Raw genomic sequence first — 18,953 nt, 5'->3', positions numbered from 1 at the left:
TCACACAGGTATGAGATGCCCTGCCTCTATTGGGTTTTAATCTGCTTCTATTGGCTGTTTCTACTTCAACTATCCTCTCCCCATTATTAGTATCCTTTTCACAATCTCATCAAATAGATTTTTAAAAATGTTTTTAGTGGGGTGCCTGGGTGGCTCAGTTGGTTAAGTGTCTGCCTTTGGCCCAGGTCATGATTACAGGGTCCACTGATTGAGCCCCATGTTGGACTCCCTGCTCTGCGGAGAGTCTGCTGCTTTCTCTGCCCTTCCTCTTCCCCTTACCCCTCCTCCTGCTCGAGCTCTCTAGTGTGTGTATACTCTCTATCAAATAAATAAATAAAATCTATTTAAAAATGTTTTTGGTGAGAGGATTAATCAGGAACACCAATTTTTAGGTGCTTCATGCAATTAATATATAGAGAAAAAAACCTGTTTTCTACTTTTGCTTCTTTAAAAAAGAAGTTGTTCATCTTATAATGGTTTCTTAAGTATTTCTCTGGCAATCTGTGAGTCCTCTTTATTGTTATTTGCAGACAAAAGTTATTCCTAAAGTAGTGTACTCTTTGACACATAAAGGTGCTTGGCAACCTGATAGCAGTATTAAAAATATAATGGTATGATTTGCAAAGGGCCATCTGTTGTCTAGATCCTGGTTAAATTAAGAACATAGGGCAGCCCGAGTGGCTCAGCGGTTTAGCGCTGCCTTCAGCCCAGGGTCTGATCCTGGAGACCCCCTATCGAGTCCTGCGTTGGGCTCCCTGCATGGAGCCTGCTTCTCCCTCTGCCTGTGTCTCTGCTGCCCTTCTCTCTCTCTCTCTGTCTCTCTCATTAATTAATAAATAAAATCTTTAAAAATTAATTAATTTAATTAAGGGAATCCCTGGGTGGCTCAGTGGTTTAGTGCCTGCCTTTGGCCCAGGGCGTGATCCTGGAGTCCCGGGTTCGAGTCCCATGTCGGGCTTCCTACATGGAGCCTGTTTCTCCCTCTGCCTGTGTCTCTGCCTCTCTCTCTCTCCCTCTGTATGTCTTTTATGAATAAATAAATAAAAATCTTAAAAAATTTAATTAAAATAGGAACATAAATTGCAAGCAGCTTTCTGTTCATTAATAAAAGCAAACTATAGTATATAAAAATCAGGAAATACTAAGAGACAGTCATTTTAATGCCTTAATGTGCATCTTTCTATATCCTTTTCCATATACATATATAGGCAGCTATGTACATGTATGTGTATGTATAAATATAACATTTACTTCTATGTATTACTTAAAAAGTAATTATATGTGCCAATAACTTCATCAGTCAAGGTTTTGGGTGTCTTTGAGATGTGCAGAACAGAGTCTTAAGCCCCATAGGACATTGAGAGAACCATTAGATAAAATTCCTATCCTCAAGATATTTATAGTCTAGCTGATTAAGATAGGACAAATATATAAGAAGAAGAAACGTGAAGTCCAGTGCAGTGACTAAACAACCACTCAGGAGGAATTGAAATTAGCTTTCACGAATCAGTAGAGATGGACAGGTTAGGGAAGATAAGTACCTGGTTTGGAGTGTGGGTTTACCAAGTGGTTAAATGCTGCTTTCATCCTCATCTTCACTCTGGGTACTTACTTTAGATGTCTAGGAGAATATTGATTCCATTTATACAGGTAGAGAAGTTGAGAGGAAAAAATCGTTACTATTGCAGAAAGAACTTTAAGACATCTAAGTATGCAGGCGGAGAGCTATTTCCTGCTCATAGTTAAAGAGCTAGAGTTCTGGTGAAGAATCACAACAGCTTTGAGAATCATCTACTTACAGACATTAGACGAGTTTTCCAGAAGGAGGGTACGACAGTAATTGGGTTTATTTCACACTGTCCTTTTTGCCAAGTCAACACTAAATACCATGACAAGTAATATATAATCTCCATTTGTTAGTGAGTTTAAAAGTGAGGGTTTGGGGGAAAAAAAAAAAAAGTGAGGGTTTGTGTCTGTTGTGCCAAAGTTAAAATTTGTGTATTTGATATTCTGGGACTTCTTGGTTTGCTTCATGGTTTAATAGTTGGGAAATAATAACAAAATGTGTGAGAGAGAAAAGAGGTTTGTTTTCTTTTTTTTAAGTTCTCACGTCTAACTTAAATTTCCAGATTCTCAAGTGATTTCTATTCTTGTCTTACTGGGTCTAATTATCTCTGTTTAGCTTTTCACTTATAAATCATGTTTCATATATGTGAATAGCTTTGGGAATGTGACCTTTCTCATGACCCTGTAAGCTAAGATTTTGCTTTGCATTTCCCAAAATAAATGTCACTAAAACATATACATTCTGCTTTTCCCCTAGGTAAAAATCTCTACACCAATGAATATGTAGCTATCAAACTGGTGAGTAGAATTTATATTTGTGGTAATTATGTTTTGGTACTCTCGTCCCTCACATATCTTTTTACAGGAAATAGTTGTAAGGATTCACAGGAATACTAATATTTTTTTCCTTTGCATATGATCCCACAGTCACTTTCCCTCAACTATATATATATAGTGCTACAGTGATTCATCACTGCTATATAGTCTAAAGCTATATAGTCAGATGATGTTAATTATAGTTTCAGCAACAATGAATCAAAAAATAGTTATTAAAAAATAGCTGGAAGAAAAACAATTGTTGGGAGACTAGTAATTTCTGTGAAGTTTGTACCTTTCAGAGTGCTATTTTTTGAAAGATAAAGCTGTTGGAAATTTTATCATTTTCTTTTGCTTAACTGTGACTAATCCAGTTTTTAAATGTATTAATATACTTTTAGTAGAGAACCAAATCTGACCCACCAAATCATTGCCTTAAAAAGTTGTCAAATATGAAAAACACATCTTGTGGTCAAATTTGAAACAAAAAATTGACTTTTGTCAGTACTAATCTTATGAATAACTAACATGGTCATTAAAGATAGCATCCTATCAAGATATATATTATTTTTAAGGAAGAGTAATTTTAGAAGAAAATTATTTATCTTATATTTAAGGTCAATACAAAATCATTTCTAGTCATATGAAATATGTCATATGACTCGTTTCTATGAAACTGTGTAAATGTTTGTCTTTCTAGTAAGTTTCCCAGGATTTAAAGCAGTTTGGGACTTTATTAGTTGGAAGACAGAGGAGTTAATGATTGAAGGAAATATCTTGTGATAATTGTCATAATGCTGTTCTTTTCTAACGAATTGCACTTACCACATCCACACCTGTTCTGGGTGTGGATTGAGCTTGTCAGTTTGTGGAAAAGTCAGAGTTGTCTTATGAAGACAACTGTCAGACAGTTATCAGATTGGTTCCTCTACAAAGACATGGACAGGAAGCAGAGCTGAGAGCAGGTAGCTGCTAGGGAACTAAGTGTTTTCTTTTATTTGTTAACTTGGAACTCTTGTTGGAGAAATGGGAACAGGAGGACAGGTAATGCATGTAACAATGCAAGCCAAATATTTTCTAAGATTGATTATCAAAGGATTGACCATATTCTTTATTTATAGGAATTTGGTTCCGTAAAAGTGTTCCCTAGTTTATCTGCTTTTTTACTTTTTCTGTTTTACTACTTTGTATGGCCAAGAGTGAAAGCTAAAAATAGACCTCATGTTATCTAGTATGGTGTATCTCAGGAGCTCATTTCTCTTTCAAATAAATCTTAAATAAAGGCTTTTTATAGGATAACAATCTTGTCTACGGGCTGCCTCTTTTGCTGTTGGTCTGTGTTCTCCATGGGAGATAGGAGGGCAGTAATTGAACTCTTTTTGTTGTAACAGCAAAATTTGCCTTAAGCATTATAGTCCTACAAGGTAGCCGTCTGCTGTCAGTTTAGGATTTCAGGCAGACATGTGTGTTCCAGAATAACCGTGATTCTGGCAAATAGCCAGCCCTCTGTGGAAATGTAATCGGCATCTGGCACAGAAATACAAGGAAGGCCTGCTGGTACTTTTTTCCTTCTACTTTGGATCTTCATTGTGGGCTCTTGTTTCTTAGATTTTTAGGAACCTTTTTAAAAAATCATATAGAACATAAAATAGTATAATGAACCCTTCCTTTACCCCATCACAGATTTCTCAGGCTCTTTTTAAAAGAAGTTTGTAACAATTGTTAGAAAAAAAATCTCTCCATGTTGCTAATTTTGCTGCCTTCCACAAGATGTAGACTCAGTGTTTATAATGTTCTTTATTCATAGTGCTTCCAGAAGAGCACCTTGAAGCTGTAATTGTGTGAGCAGACTTTAACTATATGTTAAAGGAATTGGCCTAAAGGATATAAATCCTATCATCTGTGATAAAAAGCTCCTCATGTCTGAATACATTTGACATGTATGTTCACTTTCAACCTTGTAACTCTAAAGAGTTTTAACTTTTTTTTAATCTGCTAGCTTAGTTACCCAACATCAGATTTTAGTATTTTCTATTAAGATATTCACTGTGAAGTTTTAGAGTATTATATTTGAAGAAGGATCTGTGACTTTTTCCTTCATTGCTCCTTGGGGCTTGTCAGAATCCAAAGACTTTTCTCCAGAAAAACCTCCAGAAAGATCAACTTCTGCTTCCATATTAACTTGTTATCCTGTTTCTGTTTGGTTCCTTGTGACTTATTAGGGATTTTTCTGAAGGACAAATTCCATAATTGGCTGCTTTAACAGTACTATAGTGGAAGATCTAAAACCAAATGGAGACTCTCAAGAGTGATCTTTCTCTATTGAGGACATAAATGAATAAAGAAGTGACTTTACAGTGTAATTAGTCTTATGTACTTTTTCTTTTGATTACAAGAATTTTGAGAAGCTTGAAGTTCAACTGTGCTGATTTTATAATCAAAGAAAAATATGAATTCTTTCATAGAACTCAGTAGAGATATGAACTATTTCAGCCTGCCTGAATTGATTTAGATAAAAGCTTCCTAGAAGCAAAGAGATAGACTAGATAACTTCAAGGAAACTTCTGAATTCTGTGATTTATGGATTCTAGATCTTAAGAAAAATGTCAGAAAACAAGTTCGTTCAGGAAGAGCCTTCAAAGATGATCAAAGAACCAAAAAATAGGACCAGTGAGGAAAGTTTAAAGGAAATGAAATTACATTGTCTGAATAAAGGAATTGAATAGTCTAAGAAATAGACTTAGTCTATTTCTAATAGTCTAATAGTCTTAAGTCTTTGCCTAATAGTCTAAGAAATGATTGAATAGTTTCGTTATTTGAAGATAGTTGTTATAGTGTTCAGAGTTTATTGAAGAGCTATTTTATTTTGTCGAGGACAAAGGAGAAATAGGCTTAGTTTCAGTCATTGAGATTTAAACTACATATAAAGACCTTTGAAATCATGAAATGTGTTTAACATTAGCATGAATTATCAAGGGAAACTGGGGGATCTCCTTCTTCTGAGCCTTTTAAAAGGGCCAAGTGACCATTCGCTGAAGAAAAGACTGTTTTCCACAAATGTTGTTAGGAAAACCGGATATCCATGTGCATTAAAGTTGAATGCTTATGTTATGTTATACATAAAAATTTAACTCAAAGTGGATCAAAGACTAAATATAAGAGCCAAAACTATAAATCTCTTAGAAGAAAACTTAGGGGAAAAGCTTCACGAGATTGGATTTGGCAGTGATTTTTTAGATATGACGCAAAAAGCACAAGCAAGAAAAGAGATTAATTGAACTTTATAAAAATAAAAAACTGTGTATCAAAGGACTCTGAATACAGTGAAAATACAACCCATGGAATGGGAGAGAAAATTTAAAAACATATATCTGATAAAGAATTGTATCTGGAATTTTCCATTTTAACCCATTTATAAATGTACAGCTCTGTGGCATTAAATACATTCACATTGTTGTGCAATCATTGCCATCATCCTTCTCCAGAACTTTTTCATCTTCCTCAGCTGAAATTCTATCCCCATTAAACACTGACTTTCCATTTCCTCCCTCATAGCCCCTGGCAACCACCATTTAACTTACTGTCTCTGTGAACCTGACTACTCTAGATCCCTCAAATAAGTGAATCATGCAGTATTTGACCTTTTGTGTCTAGCTTATTCTGCTTAGCATAATGTCTTCAGGGTTCATCCATGTTGTAGTATGTGTTCAAATGTCTTTCATTTTTATGGCTGAATAATATTCTGTGTGTGTGTGTGTGTGTGTGTGCAGGAAAATGTAATCACATTTTGTTTATTCATATATACCCATTATTAACATGGGTGTACAAATACCAGCTTGGTATTTGCTTTCAGTTTTTTGAGGTATATACCCAGAAGTAAAATTGTTAGATCATGTGGTAATTCTATGTTTAATTTTTTGAGAAACTGCCATATCATTTTCCATAATAGCTGTACGATTTCACATCCCCACCAGCAATGCACAAGGGCTCCAATTTCTCTACATCCTCACGAACACTTATTTTCTGTGATCTTGATAATAGCTATCCTAATGAATACAGGGATCTACTTTCCAGGGTGATGTTTAATTTTCTTGTTAACTAGTTGCCCGGTATGCTGTCAGTTCAGAATAATTAACTGGCTGGTTAAGTTCAATGTAGTACAAAATGTAGTAGTTTAGCTGTTTTATCTTCAGGGTCTTTAGAAAACACTATTTTTGCAAACTCGAGCATCATAATGATTAAAGATACATATTTTACTTTTTAACATACATATTTTAATTGCATTTACAGTCTTCAGTTTTCTTAAGTGTAAAAATAAATATACATACAATGTTCCTACAGCATTATTCATAATAATAAAAACTGAAAACAGTCAAAATGTCTTAAAATTATGGTATATGTGTGTGCATACACACACAGACACTCAGGGGGAATACTACAGCCATTAAAATCTATATGAAGCTTTCTGGGGCACCTGGCTGGCTCAGTCAGTAGAGCATACGATTCTTGATCTCAGGGTCATGAGTTCAGGCCCCATGTTGGTCATGGGGCCTACTTAAAAAAAAAATACACACAGCTACACACAGCTATTTACTGACATGGAAAGATGTCATCATTACATTGTTGAGTTTTTGTTTTTTTTTTTTAAAGATTTATTTATTTATCATAGAGAGAGAGAGAGAGAGGCAGAGACACAGGAGGAGGGAGAAGCAGGCTCCATGCAGGGAGCCCGATGTGGGCTTGATCCCGGGACTCCAGGATCGCGCCCTGGGCCAAAGGCAGGCGCCAAACTGCTGAGCCACCCAGGGATCCCCACATTGTTGAGTTTAAAGACACACTACAAAAGAGCAAATATAATGTCTTGTGTATTTTATTTTATTTTATTTTATTTTATTTTATTTATTTTTTTTTTGTCTTGTGTATTTTAAATATATTTTCAAGTGTGTATTATATCTAAATATATGTATCAATAAATATTTGGGAGGACATTCACCAAAATGTTAATAGTGCTTTTTTTAAAATGGTAGGATCTTAGATTATTTTTAGTCTCTTCCTAATTTTTGTGTATTTGAAATTTTTTTCTGAGCATGTATCATTTTTCTAAAAACAATACTGTTTATCACCCAAAATTCATAATAAAACAAGCAGGGAATACATGCTGGTATTTATTTATTTAATTTTTTTCATGCTGGTATTGAATTCAGAGGTTTAGAAGAATATGTTCCAGGAGAATACCTCTTGGTGAGGGAGCTATCCTTGAATGATGGCTCATACACAGTATTTGTACTTAAATATCTGTGGAAGGGATTGTATATACTTCAGCTTCATCTTCCCCTAGCTGTGCTTTCAAAGAGAAATTGTAGTAAGAAAATGTATTACATATCTCTAAAATATTAAGTGGTCTTAGCTCTAGTTGACTTTGAAAACCTAGGAATGGTAAATTTTGTCTAAATCTGATCACAATTTCTCTTCTTGGGTTTCAGGAACCAATAAAATCACGTGCTCCACAGCTTCATTTAGAGTACAGGTTTTATAAACAGCTCGGCAGTGCAGGTAAGTCAAGTCTCTTTTCTCTGTGTACATAGTTAGCATATAGCTTAGCTGAAAGCCCAAAAGTATGCAGACTTTCTTGTCTAGTTGACCTTTTTTACCAGACCATATATCTCTGCTGCTTCTCCTGGGTAGGTAAATAAACATAGTCACCTAAAGCTACTTGCTCTCTGCTCCTAGAGGGGCAGTTGATTGGGGATCTGTGATGTGCTACGACCATGCCCATAAACCAGCCTTTGAATACTTTTATCCACCTGAAATACACATTGTATGGGGTATTGCTTTTTTTGGTAGTTTCATTCTCTTTTCATTTCTTTATACCAAAAGAAAGGAGGAGGGGGTGGTAATTTACAAGCAATATTTTATCATATTGAGACTATATATCTTTTTTTTTTTAATTAAAAAAATTTTTTTAAAGATTTTATTTATCAGAGACCAAGAATGCACAAGCAGGGGGAGCAGAGCAGGCAGAGGGAGAAGTAGGCTCCCTACTAAGCTGGGAGCCCAATGTGGGACTTGATCCCAGGACTCTGGGATCATGACCTGAGCCAAAGGCAGACACTTAACCAATTGAGGCACCCAGGTGTCCTTAAATATTCGTTTTTAAAACATACTAAAATACACATTCTGAAATACCATCACTCATTTTGTCTATTGTCCTCTGAATTTGGAAGACCTATCTTATGTTGTAATAACCTTTGACCTTTGAGGATTTTTAAATTTATAATGTTTTAAAACATGCCTGTTTTTTACCTGAAAGGTCTAATTTCTGAAATATCTTACTGGCTTCTAGAAAAATATCTTGACTATGTGAATGTTAGCAACCCTAAGGAGATATACCTATTGGATACCTCTTGCAAAAGATGAAATTGTTAGCACTGGTTTCATTGCTTGACATTAGTAAACATTCCTAAGCTCTGTGCCTTCTTCAGTGTGGCAGTTTTATGTGAATGACTGAAACATGTTTTTATTTCAAGCACCACTATTGGAAGTACTATTGAAAGAATTTGAGGGCGCCTGGGTGGCTCAGCGGTTAGGCGTCTGCCTTCAGCTCAGCATGTGATCCTGGAGTCCCAGGATTGAGTCCCACATCAGGCTCCCTCATGGAATCTGCTTCTCCCTCTGCCTGTGTCTCTGTCTCTGTCTCTCTCATGAATAAATAAAATCTTGAAAAAGAAAATTTGAGTTTCACTTCCTAGTATATATAGAATTCTCTAAGAGCCACACAGTATTATTCAGGTGGTCTTATATCCTGATTGTGGCAATAATCAGCCATAGTCATAACCTAGGAAGGCCAAGATCTGCCTTCCATTGAACCTAAAATGGGTTCTTACAATAGACTCTTAGCACACGTTTGTTCATTGATTATATCCTTAAATATGGAGAGTTCCAGGCATAGGATTTAATATTGGCAACTGAGTTCATAGGACTTTCGTGTAACTTGAGTCTTTTCTTCCCAGAACTAAACTTTTAAAGTTGGCTATTACGTGGTTTCTGTTTTTTTATAAATTTCAGGGTGACAGTTCTCACAGCTTGCTTATGATAAATGTTTATACATTTTCACAAATCTAAGGCTCAAGTAAAAACATGCTAGACACAGCCCAACTTAGAAGTTTGAGGGGGGTGGGGGTGAGTGGGTGATGGGCACTGAGGGGGACACTTGACGGGATGAGCACTGGGTGTTATTCTGTATGTTAGTAAATTGAACACCAATAAAAAATTAATTTATTAAAAAAAAAAGGAAGTTTGGGGGGGCCTAAGGATGTTGACCAGGCATTAGTGCAGGATTTCCTCTGTGAGCCCTTTCCAGTTGACCTCCCAGATCAGGCCAATCTTCTTTTCAATATGTAGCCAAAAATTTCATGAACCTATTAGGTAGGAATAGCATCTGTGCTGCTGGGTTTATACTCTTCCCGAATACAGGAAGAATATTTCAGATTCTTGACGTTTTGACATTCTCCATGTGCTGAAAAGGATTAATTAGGGAGAGTATTGGAGGAAAGGGGACTTAAAAAAAAATTGCCTTTCACTTAAAGCAGCAAGTGAAAAACTACAACCTCTGAGCCTAGTAGGAATAGCAAGAGCTCTGTTTGAGTGGTCAGGCCAGCTATTGGCCACCATTGGTCTCCCTCCCAGTATTTCTGGCAATCATCTCAAAGTCACAAAGCCTTCTAGGTCTTACATGAAGTTCATTGGTGATTTCTGACTCATTTTCTGCTTTTTGAGATCATTCACTTAAAAGTACCTGTAGTGGGTGTCATTTTTTCAGTATTCTTACCTGCAGCTAAAAAGGTAGCCACAAGCTTTTCTAATAAGATAGGAAGAGCTTCAGAAATCTGTTACAAATTTCTGCCCAATGCAGGAATTGCTCCTAGTTTTCTTTTTTTTTTTTTTTTTTTTAAGATTTTATTTATGAGAGAGAGAGAGAGAATGAGGCAGAGACACAGGCAGAGGGAGAAGCAGCCTCCATGCAGGGAGCCTGACGTGGGACTCGATCCCGGGTCTCCAGGATCACACCCTGGGCTGAAAGCGGCACTAAACTGCTGAGCCACACTGGCTGCCCCCTCCTCCATAACAAATGCTCATCTCTGCTTGTCTACTACTTACTGTAGAATTTACCACTGTTCTACATAGTTCAGTGTTGGAAAGCCCAGGGCATTGAAAATTATATAGGGCCAAAATCTGTCTTTATTTCCATGGAGCACAGTAAGCTCTCTGTTACTAGCTCAGAGGCATCAAAACTGTTACATGCTTCCCCCTTCACCATTCACCTCCAGTCTTCTTTCAAGCCAAATGTCTTCAGCTCATCAATCTTTCTGTATATATGTTTTACAAACACTTCACTATCATTGCACCACTGTCAAGCATGAATACATGCTCTCTCTCATTCCCTCTCTCCTAGTTATGTTCCTTTTAAATGAGCCTCATAAAAGAGAACCACTAACTCTGGATATGGACATGGTGGGATTATTATCTTTCTTGGTCTAGACACAATATTTCTATTAATTTAGAGTAGCTCTCTTAACCATTTCACTAGTTGATTTTTATGCTTTTATAGTTTTACTCAGCTGAAACCTGTACATCTTTTTTTTGTTTCTGTACGTCTTTTTTATATAAGTTGCCATCAACACAGGCTTTCTGTATTTTGTGGTATATAATTGATTTTGAGTACCTAATAAACCTCTTTAAATTCCACATTGGGATTTTTTTTTTTCAATACTGATTTTCTTCCTGGTGATCATGTATTGAACGTTCTTTAATTGTAATTGCATATCCCCACCCCACCCCCAGCCCTGCAATGAGACCATAAGTTCTAGAAATGACAATGATCATTTACTGATCATTTATTGATCATGTATTGAATGTTCTTTAATTGTAATTGCATATCCCCACCCCACCCCCAGCCCTGCAATGAGACCATAAATTTCTAGAAAACAAGGCTTCTCCCTTGTGTCTTAAGTTTATTTCAAGGCTCGACATAGGTCTTTCACATGGTAGGCAGTTAGGAAGTATTTTGGTGAAGAAAAAAGTTAGGAAGATTTGATAAGCATGTCTTTTTAGATTTTGCCAAGTTAATAAAAATATTTCCTGGGGAAAAAAATATTTCCTGGGGGTTGGCCAAAAAAGGAAATTTATTTTGAAAGTAAATCATTTGACAAGAAAGTAGACAAGACTTCACTGTGTCTTATTATAAATGTGAGCATGAACACCCAGTCCTAACTTACCAGCACAAATATTTCTCTCCCTATTTTTCTAGAGTGAGTTCCAGCTGCAAATGTGATTCATGAGTAGTTAATATTTAAACAGCCAGAGCTTGTATGCCACTCTTCAGAACCTAGGTGATGTGGCATTGTAAATAAACAACCTTTCATGCCAGAAGCACACCCAGTGACCAAAATAATATAATCGTTGTTTTTACTCACTAGTGTTTATCTGTTATCATTCATCACAGGCTGGTGATTTGCAAAATATTTGGGTATCATGACAAAAAATACTTAAAAAAAAAAAAAAAAGCCCAGGTGACTTAGGTTTGTTCAAGGAATTAATTAGTGCTTATAAAATGGATGAGGAGTGTCTGGATGACATAGTTGGTTAAGCCTCCTCCACCTTTGATTTTGGCTCAGGTCATGATCAGAGTTGTGGGATCAAGTCCCAAGTTTGGCTCCCCACTCAGCCCAGAGTCTGCTTGGGTTTCCCGCTTATTCTCTCTCTCTCTCTCTCTCTCTCTCTCATTTTCTGTTCCTCCCCACCCCCAGGCACTTGCACTCTCATTCTAATTAATCTTTTTTAAAAATGGGTGAAATTTTTTGGGAGGAATGAGTACTTATGGATTTATTTATTTATTTATGTGTATTTTTAAAAAGATTTTTATTTATTCATTTGAGAGAGCACAAGCGGGAAGAAGGACAGCAGGAGAGGGAGGAGCAGATACACACATACTCACCCCTCCAGGTGTCCAGGTGGTCCAACATGGAGTTGGGTCCCAGGACCCTGGGATCATGACCTGAACCAAAGGCAGACACTTAACCAACTGAGCTATCCAGGTGCCCTGAATGCTTATAAATTTAAAGAATGCTATTCTGACCAGAGTATGAGACTTTAAATTCCCAAAATAGGAACTTCTGTGTTGGCTTTGGGAGTATGACTATTTTTTCCTTAAGAACCCAGGTCTTAATCATTATCTTGGGTTTTTGACTCCCATATTACCCTGACCAGTATGACCTAGAAATTCATATCAGTTCTCTATCCATAGGCAGATAGAGTAGTAGCCCTGGATGATTGTGAACATGGTTTAAGTTGGAACTCTTCCTGCTTATCCATTCTTTTCTTTGTTTAATCTCTCTAATACCTTTCCTTCCATTCTGTTCTCTTGTGGGCAGTCACACTTTATGCTTTGTTTGCTGATTGTAGCTTTGCCATCAAGAAATTTCAAACCTGATTATTTACAATGGTTGGTATCTCCAAGATAATCAGGGAAAAAAGTAAAGAGGGCCTTGAGAGCCCTGAAACTGAGAATGATTATCTTGATCTTTGCAATAGCTCTCAATTTTTCTCTTTTCATTCACCATAGAAACTAAGTTATACAATATGAAAGGATATTTTGAAAAGAAATGATACATGCTCTGAGTACCCTGAACTACGTTTCATTTGAGTATCTCTTCTTTTCATATGCAGACCTGTTTCGTAGTCAATCTCAGTTCTGTGTAACTACTACTTCTCTCACTTAGCATTATAACATTTGTCATGGTGCTGCAGTCTTCATGTTTCTAATCATTGTGTAGTAGCCTATCAGCCTCATAGGCCATAATGTAGGCACCTATTTTGTGTTGTCAGACATTTAGATTGTTTTAATTTGAGGAAATCATTCCCCCTATTGATTTCTGATATCCCAGTATTATAACTCAAAACTTGCATTTGTTCTCCCATTTATCCCCATATCATGGTGATTTTCTAGTGTTTAAAGAGCTATTAAATTGTAGATTAGGTTTATTCCAAATGATTTGAAACAAAAATTATTGAAAGAAATTAAAGGAAGAATAAATTTTGGTTTTGTATAGCAATTAGAACAGTATGAAAATAATCTAAATGTCACCAGTTTATATCTGGATAAGTGATGACATATTTATGCTGTGGAATTAGCTATGAAAAAGAAGGTAGAGCCTTGTACTTATGAGGAAAGATGCCCCAGTATGTTTTTAAGTGAAAAGGTTTGCAAAACCGTATATTGTCATATTTGTGTAGTATAAGATATACATATATAATACAGGTATGTCCACATGAGCATAGAAAATATCTGACTGGACATACAAAAAAATTTAATAATGATTACCTTTGAAGAGTATGATTAGATATGGGAAGTGGTGGTGCTCTTAAGTTTTTATATTAATCTTTTAGTATTTTTGCATTTTTGTTCTGATCATGTATTATTATTATTATTATTATTATTATTATTATTATAACAACTAGCTTTTTAAAAGACTGCAGCAGTGGATTTATGGTCTTTCTCCTTCCTCTTATATCACCAGCCAACCTATTTGTGTCCCCATTTATCCTGAGCCATGTGTTAACAGTTTCAGGCATAAGTTCAACAGATGATAATAAAGTGCTTCAATATCTTGTTTCCTTTTTGCCAAACACCTTCTTGTAGGAAGAAACAAGTGTGAACTGAAATAAGCTATCTTGTGCAGTAGGATTTCCTGTCTCTTCAGGGAAGGGCAGTTTTCAGGCAGCAGTTGAATGGTTATGCATTCTGGATGTTGTGAGGGAGATTTGTGCATGGGGTAGAAAGTTAGAATACATGACTTTTTAAAGAACTATTGAACTCTAAGATTGGATATGAAATTTTTAAAAAACTATGTTACTGTACAAGAAACCCGATGCAGTTATTTTATACTTGGTATCTTCCTCAGTTGCAGAAGACATAAATGTATTTTTTATGTTAATCACATTATATAAGTAAACCCTAGCAAAGTGGACTTCCAGTGGCCAATGAATCAATATGGGAACATTGCCTAGTTTTTTCACATAATTGGATGGCGGGGGTGGGTAGATTTTTATTTGCATATTATGGTTTTAACTTACTGTATCTGAGATTACTGGAGAGTTTCCAAAGTTATTACAAATAAAAACAATACTTTTTATTTTTATTTTTTTTTAAACAATACTTTTTATTTATTTATTTTTTTTTAATTTTTATTTATTTATGATAGTCACAGAGAGAGAGAGAGAGAGAGGCAGAGACACAGGCAGAGGGAGAAGCAGGCTCCATGCACCGGGAGACTGATGTGGGATTCGATCCTGGGTCTCCAGGATCGCGCCCTGGGCCAAAGGCAGGCGCCAAACCGCTGCGCCACCCAGGGTTCCCTAAACAATACTTTTTAAATGTGAAACTGCAACTATATGTAAAGAATATGAAAAAGTATTCTTTTACTTACTGTTGGAAAACACTCTTCAGTTTTCTCATTTTTGTTTCATTCCTTCTTAAATCACTATGTTCTGATTTTTCAAAGCACAAAGGGCTTCGGCAGTGCGCACATTTGTGCTTTTTTTTTTTTTTTTTCATAGCTAGTTTCTATAGATTGTTCTGAATATGTAAGAGTAGGAGTCAAGGCTTAAAGATCTACTCTGGATTCCCCAGAACCTGCTTGCCCTCCTAGGTGCTTTATTATTTATTTGGTACAATGGGCCAGCATCACAAGAGAGAACAGCAGTATTTAATCATAGTAATTAAAGGCTGTAAGCTTTGCAGTCAGCAGGTGAAAGAACCATCTTTCTTCTTCTTCTTTTTTTTTTTTTTGGTCAGCAATGTTCTATTATTGTATTATAATCACTATGGGTAAGTCCCAAACTCATTTTCCTGCTATGGGATTCTTTTTAGGTTTCCCTGTGCTCTGAAGATCCCTTTACTTAGGGGAGTATATACATCATTAATTTTAAAATTTCCCAGTCCACTAATCGTTTTTCCATCCACTTCCCACTTTTGCTGCTATCCTAACACAAAGGAATAGAACTTGGTGAATGATGGATTTGAGGCAGAGATGGGCAAAACCAGAGGCCTAAACATAAGAGAGGGGTCAGCATGAGCCTAAAGGTTCACAGCTACATATGGACTGGCCACATATACTAGTAAAGACCTAGTATATGTTTGGTAAATAAATAAAAGATGAATAAACCAGAACCAAGCATGACAACTGAAGTGATAGGGGAGAAAGGAGGGAAAGAGAATGTATGAGCTAGGACAGGAACAAATGAAAGGATGGGGGGAGGAAGGAATATGCAAATGGCAGGAAAATAGGATTCTAGATACAGATATGAGAGTGCAAGTAGATAAAATATGGTGGAGGCCTCTGGCTTAACCAGAAGGATATTTAAAGCTGCTTTCTCTTATTGTTCTCTGAGTTAACCATTTCTTGGGAACAGTGATTCTTTAATGACTTTGGCCTTTTTAGTAAAAATACAAGAGTAGGTCATGGTAAATTCTCACCACTTGGCATTTGGAAAAGCCTCTGTAATACAGACAGACACGACAATGATCTTTTGCTTCTGGAGCCTTCTTAATTGTTTTAAGAGTGCAGGAACTCCTCTCATTCTGGTTAAATATTTAATTCCACTTCTATCTAGCAAGACTGGGAAAAATTCTCAGGGGCTCTGGGAATAAATGTCATGTCATAGGTGAGCTAAGCCTGAGCTGCCATGTCCTGGCTTTTCAGCAGCTATTCTGATCTGCTAATGACCATTCTGTTTTGGCTATCTTATAAAGGAGATGCTAATACTCAAATTTAAAAAGACAACAAGATACTGAAATTTCACAATGTAACAAAGCCCAGGTAAAATGTTACTCGGCAGAGAAAGTATGTGAAGGTATCCAGTAGATACTTCATGTGGTTGGTTATTTCATTATTCCCATTTTTGAGCACAGAGTTTACTAACTTACCTAGGGTCACACAGGCAAACCTAAGCTAGGAATGTTTTTATACAGATTTTTTTCCTGTGTGTATACTTACACATATCCCCAGCAGATGCCTGGGGCCTTCCACCCATTATCCCTTACCTGATAGAGTGGTAGAAGATAAGTCATAAAAGTGTTTAATTAAAGCAAAGGCCTGGAACTTCGCCCAGTAAAAAAGTAGGATTTCCTGTTTCACATGGTACCTTCAAATTTTGTGCCTTAGAAGGCTGTCTTTGTTACCCCCAAAACTTTCTATGGCCTTGGGTGATCTAGATTTGAAACATTTCTTTCCAGAGTAAATTAATCATTTATGTTGAATACATATATGTGTATACAACTGAGAAGCTCAGAGCTACTCTGTGCAACCCACTGAAACCTTTATGTTGTGAATAAAGGCAGTGTTCATAGAGCTGATTAGACTTTGCAATTTTCAAATTTCTAGGAGGGAATGGGTTTGTATGTCATCGAAAAAGATAGGAGATGCTGGTTGGTACCAGAAAAAGAGCTTTGAATGTAGGCAACTGTTAGATTAAAAAGAATGTGCTTCTCCTTCAACAAAGGAATAAAGCATAGATCTGAAGAAAATCATCAGAAAGTATGAGATTAACAAAACCTTCCTATAATGTTGTGAACTTCCTTGAGTATATGATAAACAAGCTGGGCAAACACAGGAAAATTAAAAATAAGAACAGCTGAGGGGATATTGCAAAGATGGGAATTTTGCTTAAAATAGAAGTAAATCATGTAACCAGAGGCGCTGTGAACAAGGAACATACCTCAGTGTAGAGGTCTAGTAGTTAGGAGCACTTGAGGAATTTATTTATTTTTATTTATTTTTTTTTTTTTTAAGGAATCCAACTTGGTTTCCTTTTTTTTTTTTTTTTTTTTTTTTTTAAATTTATGATAGTCACAGAGAGAGAGAGAGAGAGAGAGAGAGAGGCAGAGAGGCAGGCTCCATGCACCGGGAGCCCGATGTGGGATTCGATACCGGGTCTCCAGGATTGCACCCTGGGCCAAAGGCAGGCACCAAACCGCTGCGCCACCCAGGGATCTCCGCACTTGAGGAATTTAAAAGAAACTTTTTGGTCTCCAGTTTGGTAGAAAGTTTTCCTAAGAGAAGAAAGAATGAAATAGTGAACTTTTGTAAAAGAAAGTGAAATCTGGACCTTTCTTGCCACTTACAAGTTTTTCAGAAGTCTCTGCCAGGGGTATTATAGAGGGAGGAGACACATACCAGTAAATTCAGGGAAAACTGATCTTTTTTTTTGGTTTAAGATTTTATTTATTCATGAGAGAGAGGCAGAGACAGAGGCAGAGGGAGAAGGAGAAGCAGGCTTCACACAGGGAGCCTGATGTGGGACTTGAGCCCTGGGCCGAAGGCAGGCGCTCAACACCTGAGCCACCCAGGCGTCCCATGGGGAAAACTGATCTTAATGAGTATAAATGGGCAGCTTTGAAATTACATTTTGAGGACCGTGGAGTTTTAGACATTTGCCATCTCTATAGGTAATGTAACTAAGAGGAGGCAGCTAAAAATTGAAGGGAGGAGTAAAACTTAGCCCATGTTTTCCCAACGTTTTTGTTTTGCTTTGATTTTTTAAAAGATTTATTTATTTATTTATTTATTTATTTATTTATTTATTTGAGAGAGAGAGAGAGAGAGAGCGCGCGCAAGCTAACATCCTCAGGGTGTAGGGGGTTGGAGAAGGACAAAGAGATGGGGAGAGAAACTCAAGCGGACTCCGCACTGAGCTCAGAGCCTGACACTGGGCCCCATTCCACGACCCATGAGATCACGACGACCTGAGCCAAAACCAGGGAGTCAGATGCACAACTGACTATGCTACCCAGATGTCCCTTCCCACCGTTTTTTTTTTTTTTTTCTTTTTGACTTGGTGTTAAGTATGTGCCCCTGCTATGCCTCAGTTTCCTTACTCACATGATAGGAAAACCTGTTTCTTACAGTTTACAGATTTGCTGGGGTTGAATGAGGTAATGTCTGTAAAAGCCTTGAATTCTTAAGGGAAATATGCTATATAAATACAAGGCAGTTATTGTTTTACATTGAAACTGAAGATCTAACTTTCCTTTAGAAATGGAACTATTGGGGATCCCTGGGTGGCTCAGCGGTTTGGCGCCTGCCTTTGGCCCAGGGTATGATCCTGGAGTCCCGGGATCGAGTCCTGCATCGGGCTCCCAGCATGGAGCCTGCTTTTCCCTCTGCCTGTGTCTCTGCCTCTCTCTCTCTATCTAGGTCTATCATAAATAAATAAATAAATCTTAAAAAAAAAAAAAAAAAAAAGAAATGGAACTATCCTACTAACATTTCTCATGGCTTTAAAGAATCTCAGAATGGGGATCCCTGGGTGGCGTAGCGGTTTAGGCGCCTGCCTTTGGCTCAGGGCACGATCCTGGAGACCCGGGATCGAATCCCACATCAGGCTCCCTGTGCATGGAGCCTGCTTCTCCCTCTGCCTATGTCTCTGCCTCTCTCTCTCTCTCTCTCTCTCTCTCTCTCTCTCTCTATGTGTGACTATCATAAATAAATTTTTAAAAAAATAAAAAAAAAGAA

General features: G+C 36.9%; 1 protein-coding gene across 17 annotated transcripts in view; it reads left to right on the top strand.

Moving 5' to 3' along the window:
• The window catches only part of CSNK1G1 (casein kinase 1 gamma 1), a 176,671-nt gene that overhangs the window by 92,115 nt on the left and 65,603 nt on the right, over window positions 1-18,953 (top strand). For all 17 annotated transcript variants that reach the window (XR_011997418.1, XR_011997420.1, XR_011997419.1 and 14 more), the window contains 2 exons: window positions 2,324-2,364; window positions 7,866-7,935. Coding sequence is in view for 13 of the 17 variants with exons in the window: in XM_026006165.2 (XP_025861950.1) it covers window positions 2,324-2,364; window positions 7,866-7,935 (111 nt within the window). In the remaining 4 variants the exon portion in view is untranslated. The remainder of the gene's footprint in view (window positions 1-2,323; window positions 2,365-7,865; window positions 7,936-18,953) is intronic.

The sequence above is a fragment of the Vulpes vulpes genome, chromosome 15 (assembly GCF_048418805.1).
Source record: "Vulpes vulpes isolate BD-2025 chromosome 15, VulVul3, whole genome shotgun sequence".
NCBI classification, from domain to species: domain Eukaryota; kingdom Metazoa; phylum Chordata; class Mammalia; order Carnivora; family Canidae; genus Vulpes; species Vulpes vulpes.
This window is presented reverse-complemented; position numbering and strand designations above follow the sequence as displayed.